At 39.4% G+C, this 23084-nt stretch overlaps 1 protein-coding gene across 6 annotated transcripts in view; it reads left to right on the top strand.

Moving 5' to 3' along the window:
- Positions 1-23084, top strand: part of ABCC9 (ATP binding cassette subfamily C member 9) — a 146309-nt gene that overhangs the window by 43091 nt on the left and 80134 nt on the right. For all 6 annotated transcript variants that reach the window (XM_006155068.3, XM_006155070.3, XM_027774439.1 and 3 more), the window contains exons 14-16: positions 118-260; positions 9376-9484; positions 15263-15367. In XM_006155068.3, coding sequence (XP_006155130.1) covers positions 118-260; positions 9376-9484; positions 15263-15367 — 357 coding nt within the window. The remainder of the gene's footprint in view (positions 1-117; positions 261-9375; positions 9485-15262; positions 15368-23084) is intronic.

The following is a 23084-nucleotide window of genomic DNA, read 5'->3' on the forward strand; positions in this document are numbered from 1 at the left end:
TTGCATAAAATAATTGTGTTTGTAGTTGGAATGGACACAATGCTATTGCGATTAGTTGGGTTTGTAAAACTGAATGTAAGCATGTATCAAACTTTAAGAAATTCTGTCTTTTCACAGACATTCGTGACCCATGCATATGCCAGCGGGAACAATCTAAAACCTGCAGAGGCCTTTGCTTCGCTGTCTCTCTTTCATATCCTGGTCACACCACTGTTCCTGCTCTCCACAGTGGTCAGATTTGCCGTCAAAGCCATCATAAGGTATGCCCGAAATATCTGGAATTCTTTGCTTGTTGATTATTAAAGTAATATATACTCATAGTAGTAATCTTAAATATAAAAAAGAATATGAAAATTACTGTGTAGTGGTAAACATTGTTAAAATGTTTCAGTCTTTTATTTATTTCATATGCAAGTAACTATCTTAAAATAAATTTTAGGCAGACCCCATAGCCTAGTGGTTAAGAGAGCCAGATCCCACATGGCCAACCATGGTTTGGATCCTTGCCCCAGTGACTTGAAAAACATCATGGGGGTGTGTGCATGTGTGTGTGTGCCCAAACTCCTGACAAAATGAAGAAATGGAGATGAAATGGAGGTCATGATGGCATAACCCCACCCCATTGTGGGGTGCTTTCTCCCTCTCTCTCTCTCTCTCTCTCTCTCTGTTTCTCAGTCTCTTTCTGATGAGCACACATGCCCTCTGGCAATAAAAACTAGAAAAAAAAGTTTGAATTTATTTATCATTTTGTCTGTTTGCTTTTTAGATTTTTTTTTTTTTTTGCTATAGGGTATGCACTCATCAGAGAGAGACAAAGAGAGACAGGGAGAAGGAAAATGATAAATCACCCCCAGGGGGATGATCATGCTACAAACCCTTCTCCATTCTCCTCCTGGGATTTTGGGCATGCACACACATGTGCCTGGTGTGCTTTTCAAGCTGCAAGTCCAAGACCCAAACCATGGCTGGCCATGTGGGAATCCAGCACCTCAACCACTATGCCACCTGCTGACCTCAAAAATCTTTTTTTTTTAAGCTTACTGGTTTCTTCTTTCACCAGAGAGAGGAAAATGTGTATCCTTGTGAGGGTCTCACCACACTCTGATCTGTATTCCCCACCCTCCCCACCAGCCAGGATCACAAGAGTGCCCGGTTGTTCCGGTTGACCTGGGGTCTGAACCCAAGGCCTTCTTGTCTGACTCCAGTATCACACAGCAGAGCCCACCAATACTAGGCCTGAAATCTTATAATACACCATGTTTACTGGCCTCATAATAAACCTTTATTTGGAACTATTATAATATTTTAATGGCCTTTTTATTAGACATTTTAAATACTCTTGTTTTGTTTTGTAACATAAATAACCCGGAGGTAAACATCTTTTATCTTGGAACTTTTTGCTAACGATTTTTTGGGTCAGATTTCTAGAAGTGGCAGCAGAAGCTCTGATAGTGTGACGACGTTAGGGTCCTTGGCGGCTGTGGCTATGTTGCTTTGCACTGAGGTGGTGGTAGGTCAGAAACAGTGCACATCTAAGATTTTTTATGAATATGGTCGTAATGTTTTCCACGAAAGCTGTGCCAGTTCGTGTTTGCACCAATGGTGACAGAGAACGCTCACATCAGTACCTGTTTACTGTTTTAATTTTAGGTTGATCAAACAAACAAAAAAATAACTCCAGGCTCATAGTGTGTAAAAATGAAATACTTGCAAAACTATTTAGCATTTTGTTTATTTAAATATGCTTTGATAGTGTTTCCAACAAGGTAGTCTCACTTATAATTTCCCATAATGAGAAACTATAAACACAGATGAAATTTTGGGGCCAGCAGGTGGTATGGTGGTGAAGGTTCTGGACTCCCACGTGATTGACTGCAGTTTGAGTCCCAGAGCTGGTGGCTTTGGACTCATGTAGGGTATGTGTGTGAGTGCCCAAAATCTCAAGAGGAGAATGGAGGAGAAGGGAGTGCAGTGTGGCCATCCCTCTAAAAGGTGATTTCTCACTTTCCTCTCTGTTTCTATCCAGTAAGCACAAATGCCCTGTGCCAAACACTTTAAAGAAAGATGGAATTTGATAGTGATCATTTCCTCACCAATTGTACACGTATTCTGTAAGGATGCTACCAAACTGCCTTGAACATACTGTAGTCTACTGTGTCCTATCTAAGCAAGGTAGAATTTAAAAAGCATTTTGCCTTTTATTATATGATAATTATAAATGTTATAAAACCTCATTATGTTTCATAAACTGTGAATATGGTCGTAATGTTTTCCATGAAAGCTGTGCCAGTTCGTGTTTGCACCAATGGTGACAGAGAACGCTCACATCAGTACCTGTTTACTGTTTTAATTTTAGGTTGATCAAACAAACAAAAAAATAACTCCAGGCTCATAGTGTGTAAAAATGAAATACTTGCAAAACTATTTAGCATTTTGTTTATTTAAATATGCTTTGATAGTGTTTCCAACAAGGTAGTCTCACTTATAATTTCCCATAATGAGAAACTATAAACACAGATGAAATTTTGGGGCCAGCAGGTGGTATGGTGGTGAAGGTTCTGGACTCCCACGTGATTGACTGCAGTTTGAGTCCCAGAGCTGGTGGCTTTGGACTCATGTAGGGTATGTGTGTGAGTGCCCAAAATCTCAAGAGGAGAATGGAGGAGAAGGGAGTGCAGTGTGGCCATCCCTCTAAAAGGTGATTTCTCACTTTCCTCTCTGTTTCTATCCAGTAAGCACAAATGCCCTGTGCCAAACACTTTAAAGAAAGATGGAATTTGATAGTGATCATTTCCTCACCAATTGTACACGTATTCTGTAAGGATGCTACCAAACTGCCTTGAACATACTGTAGTCTACTGTGTCCTATCTAAGCAAGGTAGAATTTAAAAAGCATTTTGCCTTTTATTATATGATAATTATAAATGTTATAAAACCTCATTATGTTTCATAAACTGCCATTAGCATACTTCTATCTGACCTTCAAAAGAAATGTCAAGATACTGCAACACTAGAGGAACAGTAGAACATTGAGGCCTTATGTATACAAAGTATGATGTTGTCTTGGACAGCAATGTAGAATATATCTTGCAAAGTCTTTTTTAAATGAAATATTGTTCCTGATATCTGTGTATAACTAAAGAATAATAATTCGCAACATTCAAAATCCCAAAATCATAGGCTTTAGGCAATAGTTTACATTGACGTATCCATGCCTTAATACCAAACAATATTAAAAGTCATATAAATGGTATTCTTATAAATCAAGTTATGATAGACATAATAGCATCTTTACAGTTTCAAATACATCATTATTAACCAGTTTCTGGAGCTAGTAGAATTGAAAGCTCAGCCCCTTTGGCTTTAACTGCCCTTACTTCTTCTTTTATTGTGCCTTCTGAAACACTTGTTCAGGTCACTGACTGCTTTTCGTAGTACCACTTCCAAATTAGGCAGTGCTCTGGAAGGGAAGCTACTTCAAACAATAAAATTGATAAATGGCCAGAGTCAGCTATTTTGGTCCTTATTTTCATTTTCTCCACTTAACAACTGTCCCTTTCATGATTGCACTTTACACTGGAATTTGACTTTATGCTGCAAGTGGAGCTAGAAAGCATTTGATTACTTAAAACAGATACCTTCTCTGAGTTAGCAAGAATTATCAGAAAAGAGATGTAAGGATTAATGTTAAAAAAAAATAAAAACAATCTAGGAGTGTTTCTCAAATCCATAGCATGTACTTCGGCTGAAACCCTAGTGCAGTTTAGGGTGGATAATATCCTTTGTATATGTCTGCCTAACACTTTCCCTTCTGAACATCTCAGAGAAAAGGCATTTGCCAGTTTGATAAAGACCAGTCTGTTTTCAGGGCTCAGCTCCAGATTTCTCAAGCTATAGGTCAAATAGAATCTGCTTATAAAAACTCTCCTCTCTAAAATGAGTTTCATGGTTGATTTGCGAGTCTTACAGAGATGTCTGGTCAGAGAGAGGGCCAGTTCTTTTCCCTGCTGTGTGATGCTTCTGGGAACCCATATGAGCATTTTCCCAGTGTTGACTGGACTCAGCATTCTCTTCTGAGCCTGGGAACCCGTGACCAGTCTTTGATGCCAGTTGGCCCTCACTGAGTTGAGCAGCCTGTTTATAATCGGAGACTCCGGTCAGCCAATTTTGAAATCTCCTCTTCAGGACTGTGGAAGTCATGTTCTTTGCTACATTTTTTTTTATTTAATTGAGAGATTTTTGCTATAGGGCACATGCACTTTCCAGAGAGGCATCACCCCCAGGGGGGTTGGCCACACTGCAAACCCTTCTCCTCCATTTTCCTCGTGGGATCTTAGGTATGCACACACATACACACCTTGCTTGTGTTTCAGGCCTCCAGTCCAGGACTCAAACCACTGTTTGCCATGTAGGAGTCCAGCAATGTAACCATTATGCCATCTGCTGGTCCCCTTTGCTATATTTTTAAATGCATTCAGAAATTCGATGGATTAGGAATGAGGTGAAGCTGGGACCCAGCAGATGGCGTAATGATTATGTTGCTGGACTCCCACATAGTTGGCTGCTGTTTGAGTCCCTGGACCTACGGTTTAAAACTCATGCTGGGCATGTGTGTATGTATGCCCAACATCCCTGGAAGAGAAGGTATTAGGCATGACCATCCTGGGAGGTGCTTTTTCACTTTCTGTCTCTCTCTGTCTCTCTGGCAAGTGCATGCCTCCTATAACAAAAATCTCTCTAAAAAAGAAAAAAAAAAAAAAGAAATGGGTGACACATACTCCCAAACTTCTGTTATGCATGGATGTAAGAGATGTACAAACTTTTCTACTAGAAAATTCCATGCCATGTACAATTCTCTGCACCAAGAACATTCTATGTTTTTTTTTTTTTCTTGCTATAGGATGAATACATTTGCTAGAGAGAGACAGAGAAACAGAAAGAGAGTGAGTGGAGAAAGCACTCCCCCACATGGGCATGGTTATGCTGTAATCCCTCCTCCTCCATCTCTTTGTCCTTTTGGGATTTGGGCATGCACATGTGCCTGGCATGTTTCTCCAACCACCAGATCTGGGGCCACACATTGGCCACGTGAGATCTAGCCACCTTAACCACCAGGTCACAGGCTGGCCCTACACATTTTTTTTTTTTTTAAGTTTAGCTTATTAGCCAAAGTTGCCCTTATAGTATTCAATGGATGAGGTTGTGTGCATACATAACAAACCAGAGGAAAGAAGCATTATTATTCATGTTGCCTCCTCACAACCACCAGCACTCCATGCTATTTGAGTTTTCTGGACATTTTGTGATGACGTGTTCCACTGTACACATGTAAAGCAGAGTGAAAAAAAGTCACTATTAGCTGCAATATTAAAATATTTGGGTAAGAGTGAGTGAAGCTTCTTCAGGATGCCTGCCTTGCTTCTCTGCTTGTTTTACTTGTAAGGAATAATTCATGTGTTTTACCTTTCTGGAGAAGAATGTGTTATATCTTTTATAAATAATTTGGGTCAGGTTTCTGGTATTTGATGTATAATGCAGCATCCCCATCCAAAGATGTTACTTGCCAAGGGAAAAAAGTGTAAGACCAATCCTTCACTTAGTTGGGAAATAATTTGTGTCCTTTCTCTCATGTACTTCCCAGAGGAATGTATGCTTGGCTGGTCTACTACATTACCTTCAGTCAGATAAATAGTTTCTGATATTTATTATAGGACATGTGTACACTTCGGTCTAGGTTCTGTATTTCAGTTTACAGAATTTCATAACGTCTGCAAACAAACAGACAAACATGTAATTGCCAGCAATAAAATTAGTAATTTCCAATTAACATCGTTCTCCTGCAAGGTTCTTAAGCTGTCTCAACATCCAAAGTGAAATCTGAAAAGAAGAAATATGTATATGTGTGTGTGTGTGTGTGTGTGTGTGTGTGTGTGTGTAACAAAGACCTTAATTACTTTTGTGGATAATCTAAACAAATGAGAAATTAGTCAAATGTGGGTGGTGGAGACAGGACAGCGAATTAGTTGTATGAATTGTACTGCTGTCAAATCCTGGCACTGCCACGCAATACTCGTTGTTCCACACAAGAGTGTTGCTGGGTGTCTCTGAAGCTTAGCTGCCCCACTTGTCAATGAGTACAATAATATTACCTTCTTAAGGTGATTGAGAAAATTAAATGAGCTAAGTACCTAAAAGATACCCGGCACATAGCCTAAATATTTTAGGTATTGTACAAGTCTCATTTTACTGGCTTAACCACTATTTTATGCATCTCCATGACATTGCTCAGAGCATCATCGATAGGTCTGCATTTGTTTATTAATACTTCAGATACATCACTAGGCCCGTGAGGTTGCAAAGATGAAAGGTTGAGTGAATCCTCAAGGAATCCACAGTCTAGTTGGAGAGACTGGAGACTCCTGACTACAATTCAGTGCTTTATGCTGTTATTTTAATTTGACCAGAGACACACACAAACAGAGAGAGAGAGAGAGAGAGAGAGAGAGAGAAAGTGAGAAAGCAAGCTGCCACGTTTGGGACTCAAACCGTGGTCAGCCATCTGGGAGTGTCCAGCGCCTTAGCCACCACACCACCTGCTGGCCCCGGATCAGTGACATTTTAAAGGAACATCTTTTACAGAATCTTAAAGAATAAGACTCAACCACTTAGGGAAACAGAGGAAATGTGTTGGATCAGTTGGAGCGACACCACTGCATGCACGAGGAAGTGGATGAGAAATCCCGGCACACTGCGGGAACCTAAAGTAGCTCTGCAGAGTTAGAGCGAAGGTTCTGATGCGAAAAGTACCAGTGGGGTGAAGCTGGATAGTAAAATTCCGATCAGCTTGTAGGTAATGGTAAAGATGCTGAACTGCAAAGGGGTCTCATTTGTCACTCTAAGGAAAGGATTGTTACATAAATAGGTTCACATTTTAAAAATACAACCCTGGCAGCGTGGTGGACATTGTTTTGGCCTTGGTCAGAATTTGCACTTTTTCCATCATGGTTTCGCCTCTGATGTTTTGAAAGGACCTCGTATGGACAGGAAATTCTTTTTGCATTACCCATTTATTTATTCACCAAACATTTCTTGAGGAATTACTAGGTTATATCTTAGGCCTTGGACTAGATTCTGAAGGTGAAAAATCTTTGCTTTTAAGGAGATCAGGGTCCAGTAGGAGAAACAGACATGAATCACCTAGGTTTACTTACATGTCTAATCTTAGCTTATTTCTTCTTTGATTTACCCCACAAACATTCCTTGAGTAGTGTGTACCTGGCACTGCTAGTCTCGGACTTACAAGGCAGAGGAGCCTGGACTTACTCCCCTTGTGTAGAGACAGGGGGAGAGATTGTTTGAAGGTATTTTGATTAACAAAGATGTGTGAATTAAAGTCAAATCACTTCAAAACAGAATGACAACTAGATTCTATAAAATTAGAAAGGGAATAACTTCCATTTAAGATAAATAAAATGCCATTTCATAAGGTATCTCTTTCTATCTCTGTCTTTTAAGACTATATGGTCAGACTTTCCTAAAAGCCTCAAAGAGCATACAAGCCAAAGCTCTTGTTTCAGAAATTATCTCTTTCTGCTTCTTAAGGGCAATCTGGAATCTAGTAGACTGCCCCATTGAATTTTATCTATTATTTATTTATTTATTTATTTATTGAAAGAAAGAGTGAGATTTAGGTTATAGGGAACATGCACTCACTAGATAGAAAGTGAGAAATCACCTCCCAGGGGATGGCTATGCTGCAATCCCTTCTCCTCTATTCACCTCCTGGGATTTTGAGCATGCACACACAAATGCTCGGTATGTTTCAAGCTACCGGGCCCAGGACTCACACTACCATCAGCCATATGGGAGTCCAATGCCTTAATCACTATGCCACCTGCTGGCCTGTACTTTTTATGTTTCTGTGCTATGCAAGGCCTAATGCCTTAAAGGTCCTGGGCAACAGAGTGAATTGAATTTTCTTCATTTTATTAGTCTGAAATAAACTTGGCAGGTCAATCTGGAAGCACTGAATTTGACTACAAGTCCAAATAAAATTTTAAAAAGAAAAAAAATTGAGACCTTTGATTTAAAAAATATATTATCTTCTAGCTTCTCTTCAAAGGCAATACTTCCCCCATAGTAAATGCTGCCAAACTTGCCAAGCAAGTTTGATGGCTTTCATTTTCCAAGTATGCTAAAAGAACCCTTTTCCTTTGCAGCTTCACAGAACTTGCTTTAGTATATTATTTTATCCATAGGAAGATCTTTTCAGCTCATGTTATTATTGATTTTTCTTCTGATCCTATGTTAGTCTGAGAAAATTCGATTGGAAAAGGCAGGTGGGCCAAGGAGTCACGTATTCAGCCTAAGGAGAACACAGGAAGCAATGTTTGCAAACACTCTTCGAGAACAGGCCCTCTCAAACTGTAATATGCTGCGAAGCACTTCTAAATGTTGTTAAAATCCATATTTTAACTTATATTTTGGGGTGGAGCCTGAGATTCTCTGTGTTTAATAAGCTCCCAGGTGACATTGATGCTGCTAGTCCTTTACAGGTTGATAACAGTATTCCGAAAGGGCCCTCCTTGCCAGGTTTAGAAGATGTGTGTAATACATAGTGCTTAAGCAGGATGGTAGCAGCTCTGCCCTCATGGCCCACCTTCTAAATCTGTATATGATATGCTAAATAGTTTCTGGGAGGCTAACATTTCTGTACCTCCATTTCTCTCATTGTAAAATTAAAATTATGAGTGGCTCCCTTATTTGGCCTTTTTAAAAAATTGTTGCTATAGGGCATGTGGACTTGCTGGAGAGACAGACACAGAGACACAGAGAGAGAAAGTGAGAAAGTTAGAAATCACCTCCTAGAAGGTATGGCCATGCCATAATCTCTTCTCCTCCATTCTCCTTTCAGGATTCTGGGCATGCACACAAATATGCTCAGTGTACTTTTCAAGCTCCATATTCAGGACTCAAACTGCAGTCAGTCATGTGGGATCCAGGCACTTTAACTCCTATGCACTGACTGGCCCAGTCATTATTATTTTCAACTACTGTCTTTCAAGTTTCTATCTAAATCTATTCTCTTCAATAAGAAATATAGCTGCAAATACATAAAGCAAAGGGAATTCTGCTGAATTTAAAGAGACATATGATTCTGGACTGCTGAGATTTTTGTAGTTCAAACACTTGAAGTTCCATGTCTGGGAACCCCTCAGTCCTGGGCAATGCTGAATTCCCAGCAGGTCTTGAGAAATGACTCTTACAGGCAGCCCACTGTGGCCAGTGGGGGAAATGTTCATTTTATTTTGGTAATTATTTGTCGTTGATGGTTTTATTGTTAACCTTTATTTAGTGTTTATTTTCTTTTCACAGTGTTCAAAAGCTGAATGAGTTTCTTCTGAGTGATGAGATTGGTGATGACAGTTGGCGAACTGGAGAAGGTTCTCTTCCTTTCGAGTCCTGTAAAAAACACACTGATATTGTAAGTATTTTTTCTTGTTATGGATACCATTAATAGGGGACAATTGGAACAGAACATACGGTTAATAGAAGTGCAATTAGACGAAACCACAAACTTTATTTTATGACTTATATGAAGAAAAGTTGTTACCTGTTTCTAACAACAAACCCCACTCATCAAAAATTAATCAACTAATGTGTAAGATTTGTATTTTTAGATCAGAAAAAATTTTTCCTAAGAGAGATACATATGTTCAATTCAAAAGGAAATTGAGAGGTTGTTTATCCCAAGCTTTACATAAAAATAAAACAAAATAAAAGCTTGCAACTTCTACACTATATGCTTGTAATATTCTTTTATCTATATTACATTTTTTGGTTTAAAATGTGATTTCTCATATATTATGTCTTTTGTTCTATTCAATCTATTACAAATATCATCTATTTTTATTTTCCAGCTTAGAACACTGAGTTTGCATATTGTATTGCTTGAATCAAATCCTAAGATTAGTAAGGGGTAGAGCCAGAATTAAAACCTGAATGCTATAACTTGCAGACCAGTTCATTCATCCATGACACAACTAAATACTTGGTATCTACATAAAGCATGGAAAAATAGTACTATTTTGCTAGGTATTACATGTAATAAAAGTACACCATGTATTATGCATTTCCTTGTGTTTTCAGACTTATCAGCTGTTCTGTACTTTTTTCCATGACCTATGGATGTAGTTATGAGCAAACCACACAGGATCCTTCCTGTCACACCACTTATTTTACTGGGGCAAGAGTCAGGTGATAAACAAGAGAGAAAAAAAAGTTAAGACCATTTCACTGTGTGACAAAAATAAAAGAGGATATTAGACAGAATGGGAAGTACTAGAAGCAGTGGTCATTTCCAAGACAACCTCTCTGAAGAGCCAGAGTTTGTGTTGAAACCTAAATGGGGAGTAGGTCCCTGTCCTGAGAACATTTGGAGAAAAGCCATTCTCAAGGGAGAGGTGGCAGAGATAAAGACCTTGAAGTAGGAATGAATTTGATATAGTCAAGGAAGAGAGGGGCAGGCTATGGTTGAGCCTGCCAAAGAATGGACAGGTGAGCTGATGTAATGATTGAGGGTCTTCTACACATGAAAGAAATTTGAATTTTACTGACATACGTTGGAAGCCTTTGAAAGTTTTTAAAGTAGAGACCAATGTCATTTTGCTAATATTTTTAAACAATCACTTTGGCTACTGTGTAGAGAGAAATTAGTAGGGACAAAGAGGAGAAGAGGGAGATCAGTACAGAGGTCATTATGTAACATAGGCAAGGAGATGATAATGGCTAGTGTTAGATCTGTTGTAGTTGCAGTGGAAACTGTGAAGACTTGATCAAATTCAGTCTACATTTTTTAGGGTGAGCTGATAGACTACTCATAGATTGGCTGGAGAACATGAGAGAGAAAGAGAACTCAATGATAAATCCTAGGTTATTGGCTTGTTTTTTTGGGGGGATAGATATTTCTAGCCATTAACTATAAAAGGGAGACTGAGAAATGAGTAGATTGATGTTGAGATGGAATCGAAAGGTACTTTATATATGAGATACATATTGACATCTAAGAAGAAACGTCAGCGTTGAAGATAGAAATTTAAGAATCATTAGCTATTAGATGATATTTAAATCAATGGCACTGGATTATACCACTTTTATAAAGGATATATCTGAACATTTCTGAAGAAATTATTATTGTTATTTTAATATGATCCCACTTTTATTCTTACTTGTTGGATCCAAGGCATGCCATTGCAATTTTTTTTTCTGGGTGGGGAGGTTTTTGCTATAGGGCACATGCGCTCGCCAGAAAGATAGAGACAGAGAGACAGAAAGTGAGAAATCACCCCTTCCCCGGGGGGATGGCCACACCACAATTCCTTCTCCATTCTCCTCTCAGGATCTTGGGCATACACACACATTCATCTGGTGTGATTTAAGCCAGGGTCCAGGACTTGAACCGTGGTCCACTACATGTGAGTTTAGCGACATGGCCATTACACCAACTGCTGGTCCCCCCATTGTAATTTTTAACAATGTGATCATGTTTTATAAGTTGTCAGAGGGTGGGGCTAGCAGGTGGTGTGGTGGTTAAGGGTGCTGGACTCCCACATGGCCAACCACAGTTCAAGTCCTGGACCTGGAGGCTTGCCTTCTCACTTTCTCTCTCTCTTTCTCTCTCTCTCACTCTCTCTCTCACTCTGTCCCTCTCTGATCAAATTAAAATAAATAAATAAATAAATGAATAAATAAAGTTCAATAAAATAATTCTTTAAAAATAAATAAATAAATTGCCAGAGAGTGTGTGCTTGCAAGAGACAGAAAGACAGAGAGAGAGAGGAAGAAAGTACTCCTCAAATGGGAATGGTCACACCACAATCCCTTCTGCCCCATTTTTCCATCCTGTCAGGATTTGGGGGTCACATTTACATGTGCCTGGCCTGTCCCTCAAGCTACTGGGACTGGGATTTGAACTGCAGTAAGCTACCTATAAACTGTTTCCCTGAACCAGTATTCCATGAGGCTAGCCCTGAAGAAATTATTTTTATTTACCAGAAAGTAGAAAGATGTTGTTCCCAAATTAATAATGATATAAGTTATTGGATCATTGGAAAAGTCAAGACATATTTTTCTATGTAAAAATGTAGCACAATAGTATTAGTTATTTAATTTACTATTACAGAAAAAAATGAATATATTTACCAATTATGTGATTCAAAAAAAACCATACATGCAGTTTCTTGACTAAAATTGATTGAGATTTGGAAAGCCTTTACCAGGAAGTTAATTTATATTAAGTTTTTTTTTACATCATGTTTAAAACTGTCAAGACTAGTTGAAATGAGCACTTGACTATATTTAGATTTACCGTCTTTTTATACTTTTCTGGAGTTATTTTTAACTTTCTGTTAGGTTGTCTGATTGAGCAACAGTGATTTTCTCTGAGAGGGAGCTTCTAGCTATGCTTATTTACAAGGATACTTCAAAAAGTTTGTGGAAAATGAAATTAAAGTACAAGTTTATTCTGATAGAAAAAATTAAATCCATGCATAAATTTTTCATAATATGCATTTTCCACAAACTTTTTGAGGCTCTCATCTGCACTAGGAATAACAATGCCTCACGATGCTTGTTTGAGTGGACATGGGCATAAAGACACAGATACACTAAAGGGTATCTACACTTTCAGGCAGTGGGAAAGTCACATGTTTGATTAGAACCAGCTTTGCCACACTTTGGATGATCCTAGACTATCAAAAAATTTATCCGATCATCTTTCATAGAAGTGGGGATGAGTGCAGTGAGATGACCTCAAGAAAGAGGAGGTAGGCGGCCAAGCTCACAGACTTAGGGACATCGGAAGAAGTTTTTGTATGAGTTGAGGGATAGAAGAAAAATTGAATTGAGATAGGTTGTTGGAAGGAAAAAAGAATCCCCTTCAAATGCATCCAGTACTTTTGGGATTATTGAAAACAGACAGGATTTCTGATGTCTTTCAGGGTCATTCATCACTGCTGATGGGCCAAACCACAAACGACAAACTTTTAAAAATGGAGTGAAAAAAGTTGTGTGTTAGAAAATAACACAAATGGAAACTCCTTCTTGGGAGTGTTTAAGATGATATGTATTCTGTGAAAGCTTAGAGTTAAGTGGTTTTGGCTGTAGAATCTCCATGGAGAATTAGTGACATCCTGGAGCCAAAGTCTCTTCAAATTACATCTGTGGAACTCCGACTCAAATGTCTGTCAACACATCTCCTCTTCCCACCCTCTCTTTAGTTTTTCGAAGAGCGTGAAGTCATCCCTTTAGATCCCAGGGAGCAAAACTACTATAGAATTTAAGACTCTAGAAGACAGTGAGTTTTATGTATAGGTAGATACCTGTTTCGTATGACGTTCTGCTCACCCAATTGGTAGTGGTTTTCTACATTTCATGCACTGTCTTCGTGGGTTATATGTGAGGGCTATAGGAAGACAAAACAAAACCAAAATAAAATTTCATAGATATTCTCTTTCTTTGTTTTAAATGAAAATGCATTAGTATTTTGTACATGACAGTTCTAGTACTTCACTTTCAATCTTCTCAGTGGCTTTTTAAATTTGTGTATTTATTTGTATGTAGCCTAGCAATGTACTATTTGATTGTTTGATGTTCTGTTGATACACCAATTGATGGAAATTGGAAGAACAGTATCTTGTTTGGATTAAGTTACGGTATCTGAGGACATTTCTAATTCCCATAGTAGAACTCAATGGATTTTTCAAAAAGTTAAATCTGCCATCCCAGGCCAAATATAAATAAATAAATGAAAGTTTTGTAATCATAGAATTTTTCTGTTTTTATCGATAATTGAATAATGTTAAAGTATATTACTATTTAGTCTTCATAATCTATGTAAGATATGTATATAAGACAGATAATTATTTTTGTTGTAATTGCTTGCATGGTTCCTGAAATACATTTTGAGCTAATAACATTTTCCAAATCAGAGGTTTGCAAAGCTAGTTTTCTACCTTCTTGTTAACCACTTAGCTCTGTGTGAAACTAAACTAAAAATTGGAGAATGACAAATTCTTAGTTATGACCTACTTTAATTCACTTTAAGAATGCAAAGATTGTTATACTTCAACTGGCTTCCTCTTTATAATGGCTTCTTTAGTTTATTGACTAAGACTAGCCCTATAACATTTGAGATAAACTAGATTACTCTATAATACTTACGGATTTCCTTGTCATACACTATACAAAAAATCCTAGGTCTTTATGCTTTTGTCAATCCACACAGACACTTGAGTTTCTTGAGTAATGTGTAGCTCAATCTTATTTATGTGAGTATATCAGATAGAAAATTCTCATGACTCAGAGGATGATCAATAATGTGTTTCCTGATTGTCTACAGGCCCGATGGATTAGCACGTGAATTCTAGTTTGACCTGGGTTCATAACTTGACCATCCTTCAACATGACACAGGGTTTTTATTGTCTAGATATATTCATCCGTATTGCTGAAAGAGTAGATGAAACCTCATTTGGGACTCACAACTTTAACATTATGTGCACCTATCAGATCTTCATGTTTTTATTTTTCTTAAAAGGCTTGTGAATTATGTTTAAAATTATAGCTTTAGCCCTATAACATTTGAGATAAACTAGATTACTCTATAATACTTACGGATTTCCTTGTCATACACTATACAAAAAATCCTAGGTCTTTATGCTTTTGTCAATCCACACAGACACTTGAGTTTCTTGAGTAATGTGTAGCTCAATCTTATTTATGTGAGTATATCAGATAGAAAATTCTCATGACTCAGAGGATGATCAATAATGTGTTTCCTGATTGTCTACAGGCCCGATGGATTAGCACGTGAATTCTAGTTTGACCTGGGTTCATAACTTGACCATCCTTCAACATGACACAGGGTTTTTATTGTCTAGATATATTCATCCGTATTGCTGAAAGAGTAGATGAAACCTCATTTGGGACTCACAACTTTAACATTATGTGCACCTATCAGATCTTCATGTTTTTATTTTTCTTAAAAGGCTTGTGAATTATGTTTAAAATTATAGCTTAACATTCTTTCCCTGTTTGCTTTTTACTGGAGAAGCCAGTGGAATAATTAAAATATAATACCCACTTTTCTTGTTTCTTATTCTTGGAATTTCAGTAGAAAAGTAGCAATGTGAGTTAGTAGGCAACAAAATCTGAGTTTATTCATAAAGCTTCAACTTGTGTCCTCTTTTATTTGGAATGCAACAGCCGAAAACTATAAACAGGAAGCAGCCTGGAAGATACCACCTGGACAGCTATGAGCAATCCATGAGGCGCCTGCGTCCCGCAGAGACCGAGGACATTGCAATCAAGGTTATTTGATTTCCTAGATTCATACGTGAGCCATTGATGCTTTTACTTTATTGAGACTTCTGTGAAAGTGTCCTAGGGAGTGTCTGGAAAGTCTCCTTATAGTGGCTATTAATACGAATGACGTTTTAAAAAGTATCCTGATGAGTTTATAATTCACAGCCTTTCCCCTGCTCCCAACCACAGTCTTTGCTTCCGCAGTACATGTTGGTCACTGGAGCGGGAGCCCTTCTTGGGAATCTACACGAAAACCTAGTATCCAACGTATTTCCTCTAGTATGCTGACATTGATTTCCCAAGTAAACTGATTTGTAGAGAATATCAATATTAAAAATCCCATTTTTAAGAAAATAAACAAGATAGCAATTGTTTTCAACCAGGAAAGGCTTAGGCTGGTGTTGCCTGCGTTTCCCCAGCTTCCTAATGTTGCCTTGATTTCATTTTTTGTATCTCCCTGCCCATGCATGCTACGTAAAGTAGAAAAGGCAACCACAGGAACATGGGTCAGGGACTGATGGTTGGGATTAGCCCCAGGGAGGGGTCAGTGCTGTGCAGAAACTGGAATAGATGCTGCAGAGGTCTAGGACCTCTGGATTTTGGAGCCATCTTGGAAACTACCCCTTTTAGGACACTAGCTGCCTTGACTTCTGCATGCTATCCAACTCCCCTGTACTACCCAGGCCAATCAGAGGCAGTCCCATGTGGGTGTATGGAAGAGCTCAGAGCTACATTTAATTCCCTCACTCCTTGATACCTGACACAATCCCTGTCCCAGAATAGGCATTTCCAGTTGGAGCAAACATGTTCTTGGACGAAATAAGCTAGAACTAGCCCCGCTTCTGCCATGAATTTGAGATGTGATTTTTGAGAAAATTATTTTGCTTCTCTGAGCCATGGCTGTCCACCATGAGATTGGCGTGCCATTTTAACACTGTCATTTTGAGGATAAAATGCCGCTTGTGAATGTGTAACTCTTATGATTCTTGATTTTGGCTATATATTAGAATCACTTAGAAAGCTTTTAAAATATGTGTGTGGGGACCTTCAAAAAGTTCATGCAAAATGTGTATTGTGAAAAAAACTGTGCTTAAATTTCAATTTTTTCCTCCAAAATAAACTTGTACTTTAATTCCATTTTTCTATGAACTTTAAGAAGGAAGTTCCCTTATGTGTATGTATGTGTGTGTGTGTGCATGTGAGTGCCATCTTCATCAGTAATCAGGAAAATATCAATAAAACAAGATGACCTATTTCTTTGTTTTTCTATACAAAAGTATGCCATGACTTTTCCACTGATCCAATACATTTGTACCCAAAACACAGTACAAATTTTGGCAAAAAGTTAGAAACACTAGTGAAGACATAGATCAACTGGAACTCGCATTACTACTGGTGAAGTTTTATGTTTTTTGTTTTTTTTGGTTTTTTTTTTTTTTTTGGAGAGGTTTTTCTTTGTGCTATAGGGCGCATGCACTCGCCAGACAAACAGAGAGAGACAGAGAGACAGAAAGTGAGAAATCACCCCCCAGGGGGGGATGGTCATGCCACAATCCCTTCTCCTCCATTCTCCTCTTGGGATCTTGGGCATGCACACACACGCGCCCGGCGTGAGTTTTAAGCCACTGGGTCCAGGATGTGAACTGCGGTCGACTACGTGGGAGTTCAGTGACATAGCCATTGCGCTAACTGCTGGTCCCACTACTGGTGAAGTTTAAATTGGCACTATTACATTTAAAGTTTGCCACTAACTAGGAAAGTTGAAGTGAACATACCTTATGCCTAGACAATTATTTACAATATCCCCAAACTAAAAAAGCTCTCCAAACCTATCAAAAGCAGAACAGATAAGTAGATTCTAGTGTATCCTTACATGGAACACTACACAACAATGAAAATGAATGTATTACAGCTGCACCCTGCAACATGGATGAATCATGTACACATAATGTTGAACAAAAGAAGGAAAACACATCCACACACACTTAAACTGGAAACAAAACCCTAAAACTATGCTTTTAGGAAAGCATGCATAGCAAGAATGCATGCTTTAAGGAAAAGATGACCTTAAATTTAGAATGCCCGTTATGACTTAGGGAAGAGGTAGCAGAAAGCAACGCATAGGTTATAGGGGCATTCTCTGAGGGAGCTGGAAATACAAGTGTGTACTTTTCTGTAGTATGTTGTATTTCATGATAAAAATATATTTCAAAAAGGACCAGCTGCTGTTGCATGGTGGTGTCCCCAGTGCTCTGGAGTGGTGGAAGCCATTTGGTGACTGTGGTTCAGGTATCAGATTAGCCTAAAGAACACACTGAGCATGGCAAATGCTGGTGTTAGGATTTTGAGGAGCCAGAGGGCTTGGAAACGAGGATCTTAGCATGAGGAGACCTTATCAAGGGTACTTTCCCTCCATTCTCTCCCCTACCCTCATTTTGCGCGTGCACTTTCTATTACTATTTTTTTAAGTGTTATTACCAGTTTAGGAGTTTTTGCCATCATTAAAAATTAATGGAGGCTTGAAGGTGAAGTTGAAACTGATGTGGCCATTCAGAGTCACAGAAAACTCTAGGCCTTGAATAAACAACTTTATGGGAAACAGGGGGTGCATGAAGGGTCAACCTTGGAAAAAACAATAATAGTTTCTCCTTTTTTATTTCCGTTTTTGTTGTTGTTGTTGTTTTTTGAGAGTTTTTTGCTATAGGGCGCGTGCGCTCACCAGACAGAGAGAGAAAGAGAGGCAGAAAGCGAGAAATCTCTCCCCGTCCCCAGAGGGGATGGCCATGCCACAATCCCTTCTCCTCCATTCTCCTCTCGGGATCTTGGGCACCTGTGCAGAAACTGGAATAGATGCTGCAGAGGTCTAGGACCTCTGGATTTTGGAGCCATCTTGGAAACTACCCCTTTTAGGACACTAGCTGCCTTGACTTCTGCATGCTATCCAACTCCCCTGTACTACCCAGGCCAATCAGAGGCAGTCCCATGTGGGTGTATGGAAGCGCTCAGAGCTAAATTTAATTCCCTCACTCCTTGATACCTGACACAATCCCTGTCCCAGAATAGGCATTTCCAGTTGGAGCAAACATGTTCTTGGACGAAATAAGCTAGAACTAGCCCCGCTTCTGCCATGAATTTGAGATGTGATTTTTGAGAAAATTATTTTGCTTCTCTGAGCCATGGCTGTCCACCATGAGATTGGCGTGCCATTTTAACACTGTCATTTTGAGGATAAAATGCCGCTTGTGAATGTGTAACTCTTATGATTCTTGATTTTGGCTATATATTAGAATCACTTAGAAAGCTTTTAAAATATGTGTGTGGGGACCTTCAAAAAGTTCATGCAAAATGTGTATTGTGAAAAAAACTGTGCTTAAATTTCAATTTTTTCCTCCAAAATAAACTTGTACTTTAATTCCATTTTTCTATGAACTTTAAGAAGGAAGTTCCCTTATGTGTATGTATGTGTGTGTGTGTGCATGTGAGTGCCATCTTCATCAGTAATCAGGAAAATATCAATAAAACAAGATGACCTATTTCTTTGTTTTTCTATACAAAAGTATGCCATGACTTTTCCACTGATCCAATACATTTGTACCCAAAACACAGTACAAATTTTGGCAAAAAGTTAGAAACACTAGTGAAGACATAGATCAACTGGAACTCGCATTACTACTGGTGAAGTTTTTTGTTTTTTGTTTTTTTTGTTTTTTTTTTTTTTTTGGAGGGGTTTTTTTTTGTGCTATAGGGCGCATGCACTCGCCAGACAAACAGAGAGAGACAGAGAGACAGAAAGGGAGAAATCACCCCCCAGGGGGGGATGGTCATGCCACAATCCCTTCTCCTCCATTCTCCTCTTGGGATCTTGGGCATGCACACACACGCGCCCGGCGTGAGTTTTAAGCCACTGGGTCCAGGATGTGAACTGCGGTCGACTACGTGGGAGTTCAGTGACATAGCCATTGCGCTAACTGCTGGTCCCACTACTGGTGAAGTTTAAATTGGCACTATTACATTTAAAGTTTGCCACTAACTAGGAAAGTTGAAGTGAACATACCTTATGCCTAGACAATTATTTACAATATCCCCAAACTAAAAAAGCTCTCCAAACCTATCAAAAGCAGAACAGATAAGTAGATTCTAGTGTATCCTTACATGGAACACTACACAACAATGAAAATGAATGTATTACAGCTGCACCCTGCAACATGGATGAATCATGTACACATAATGTTGAACAAAAGAAGGAAAACACATCCACACACACTTAAACTGGAAACAAAACCCTAAAACTATGCTTTTAGGAAAGCATGCATAGCAAGAATGCATGCTTTAAGGAAAAGATGACCTTAAATTTAGAATGCCCGTTATGACTTAGGGAAGAGGTAGCAGAAAGCAACGCATAGGTTATAGGGGCATTCTCTGAGGGAGCTGGAAATACAAGTGTGTACTTTTCTGTAGTATGTTGTATTTCATGATAAAAATATATTTCAAAAAGGACCAGCTGCTGTTGCATGGTGGTGTCCCCAGTGCTCTGGAGTGGTGGAAGCCATTTGGTGACTGTGGTTCAGGTATCAGATTAGCCTAAAGAACACACTGAGCATGGCAAATGCTGGTGTTAGGATTTTGAGGAGCCAGAGGGCTTGGAAACGAGGATCTTAGCATGAGGAGACCTTATCAAGGGTACTTTCCCTCCATTCTCTCCCCTACCCTCATTTTGCGCGTGCACTTTCTATTACTATTTTTTTAAGTGTTATTACCAGTTTAGGAGTTTTTGCCATCATTAAAAATTAATGGAGGCTTGAAGGTGAAGTTGAAACTGATGTGGCCATTCAGAGTCACAGAAAACTCTAGGCCTTGAATAAACAACTTTATGGGAAACAGGGGGTGCATGAAGGGTCAACCTTGGAAAAAACAATAATAGTTTCTCCTTTTTTATTTCCGTTTTTGTTGTTGTTGTTGTTTTTTGAGAGTTTTTTGCTATAGGGCGCGTGCGCTCACCAGACAGAGAGAGAAAGAGAGGCAGAAAGCGAGAAATCTCTCCCCGTCCCCAGAGGGGATGGCCATGCCACAATCCCTTCTCCTCCATTCTCCTCTCGGGATCTTGGGCACGCACGCACATGTGCCTGGCGTGAGTTTTAAGCCACCGTGTCTGGGACGCGAACCGCGATCAACTACATGGGAGTCCAGCGACATAGCCATTACGCTAACTGCTGGTCCCAATAGTTTCTCCTTTTCACCTCTAAAATAAAAATAAATTGAATAGGATACACAGAAAAGACATAAGTTTAAGTTCCTATTATATTGAAAAGAAACTGTCAATTAGAAAAAAACTTAAAAACCGGCCTTGCTTCTCAGTCACTAGTATATTAGCTGTTACCAGGGCATATCTGGGAAGCAGTGGCTTCGAGAACTCTTTCTAGCCTCTTGTTTCTTACATTTTTTTATAGCCTAGTAGTTCACACACTGCTTGTACTTTTTAATTGCCTAGGAAACTATTAGAACTACTTTTAAAAATGATGTCCAAGTCTCATATATAAAATATTCAAGAAGTTCGTGGAAAACATCTATTTATAAAATATTATGCATGGATTTCAGAAATGTTTGTGCCAATGAAATTTAAAATGTATCTTAAATCTGTTTTTGTGAGAACATTTTGAAGTCTCCTCCTATTTTGTGAAAGGCAGGGGGGAATGAAAGTGCAAAGTGTAGCAGAAGAAATTAGCTTTCTTCCTCTCTCTTTCTCTCTCTCTCTCTCTCTCGTGGAAGTGACTCCCTCTTTAACTTCTGCCTAGCACCATGTCAGCAGGTGACACCACCTTCTTCTCACTCTTCCCTGCTGTTGTCAGACCATATCTTTCCCTCTCACCCTCTTGTAAAGCTATGACCTTCTCTATCTCTTCTCACTTCTGCCAGAGGACTTCATAATCACCCCTCCACCTTCAGCGACTATGCATGGACCTGTCCTAGCCCGTCTTCCTACTCTGTATGTGCCACACATGGGGGAATTTAAACTTCCAAGTGCACAGCCTGTCTGGGATCTGATCCAGGCATTCCTTAGCCTACTGTCGTTCCACTTGTATGACCTCATTTATGTCCAGATGCAGTCACTACCTGGAACTGCTCTCCTCTGAAATCTGTTACACCTGCCACTGACAACAAAATCCTGTTTCCCCACCCTTCTCAGGTATTCGCCTTCATTTTGTTTTTTAGCCTCAGTGAAACTCCTAATATCTTTTTATTTTTTGTTTGTTTGTTTATATATATTGTAATTGCCATAGGGCAAGTGTGCTCACCAGAGACAGAGACAGAGAGAGGGAGAGAGAGAAAGTACCCCTCATTGGGGTGTGGTCATGTCTCCATCCCTTTGCTACCTCTCCATCCTGTTGGGACCCCAGACATGCATGCACATGCTTCCCCACAAGCACATGAGCTGGGATTCAAACTGTAGTTGGCCATGTGGGATCCAGATTCTTCAACCAGGGGGCCATGGGGCTGACCTGAAACTCACAGTATCTTAAATTCCCCCTCCCCCCAGTCCCTTAGTACATTTCTGTAGCAATCCAGCCTAATGCCTTCCCACACATCTAAAGCCAGGCTGCTGAGTGCTATGGAGAAAACACAATGTAGCACAACCACAGGTTTTCATCACCAACCTCAGCTGACCCAGGGCAGTTCTTAGCAGTCCTTTTACATGCCTCTCATCACATTATCTTCCAAGCCTACAGTAGCTTTTCAGCTGTCACCATTCTCGTCCCACCTCCATCTCTCCTTTAACCTCTTCATTCTGAAAATAACTTTCACTCCCAATTCACTGAAAGTAGAGAGAATACCAGTGTAAGGTCTCTCTTGATTCTGTGCTATCCCTTTTATTTATTTTTTTTTCTCCAACTCTAACCTGATTGTTTACTCTAACAGAGACAGAGAGAGGGAGAGAGAGAAAGTACCCCTCATTGGGGTGTGGTCATGTCTCCATCCCTTTGCTACCTCTCCATCCTGTTGGGACCCCAGACATGCATGCACATGCTTCCCCACAAGCACATGAGCTGGGATTCAAACTGTAGTTGGCCATGTGGGATCCAGATTCTTCAACCAGGGGGCCATGGGGCTGACCTGAAACTCACAGTATCTTAAATTCCCCCTCCCCCCAGTCCCTTAGTACATTTCTGTAGCAATCCAGCCTAATGCCTTCCCACACATCTAAAGCCAGGCTGCTGAGTGCTATGGAGAAAACACAATGTAGCACAACCACAGGTTTTCATCACCAACCTCAGCTGACCCAGGGCAGTTCTTAGCAGTCCTTTTACATGCCTCTCATCACATTATCTTCCAAGCCTACAGTAGCTTTTCAGCTGTCACCATTCTCGTCCCACCTCCATCTCTCCTTTAACCTCTTCATTCTGAAAATAACTTTCACTCCCAATTCACTGAAAGTAGAGAGAATACCAGTGTAAGGTCTCTCTTGATTCTGTGCTATCCCTTTTATTTATTTTTTTTTCTCCAACTCTAACCTGATTGTTTACTCTAAGAGGAAGGGGGTCCCTCAGCCTCTGAGGCTGTATAATTTCTTTGAGTGCCATTTGTCACTTAACTACGGTATCTTAGCACTCTGCCCTAGCCAGCTCTATGTATTATTTCTCACAATGTATTTCACAGTTTTCTAATTCTCACCATAGTTCTTTCTCCAGAAATGTCTTCATTGACATTCAATCTGTTTTTCAAAACT

The sequence above is a fragment of the Tupaia chinensis genome, unplaced genomic scaffold (genome assembly GCF_000334495.1).
Source record: "Tupaia chinensis unplaced genomic scaffold, TupChi_1.0 Scaffold000434_1, whole genome shotgun sequence".
Classification (NCBI taxonomy): Eukaryota; Metazoa; Chordata; class Mammalia; order Scandentia; family Tupaiidae; genus Tupaia; species Tupaia belangeri.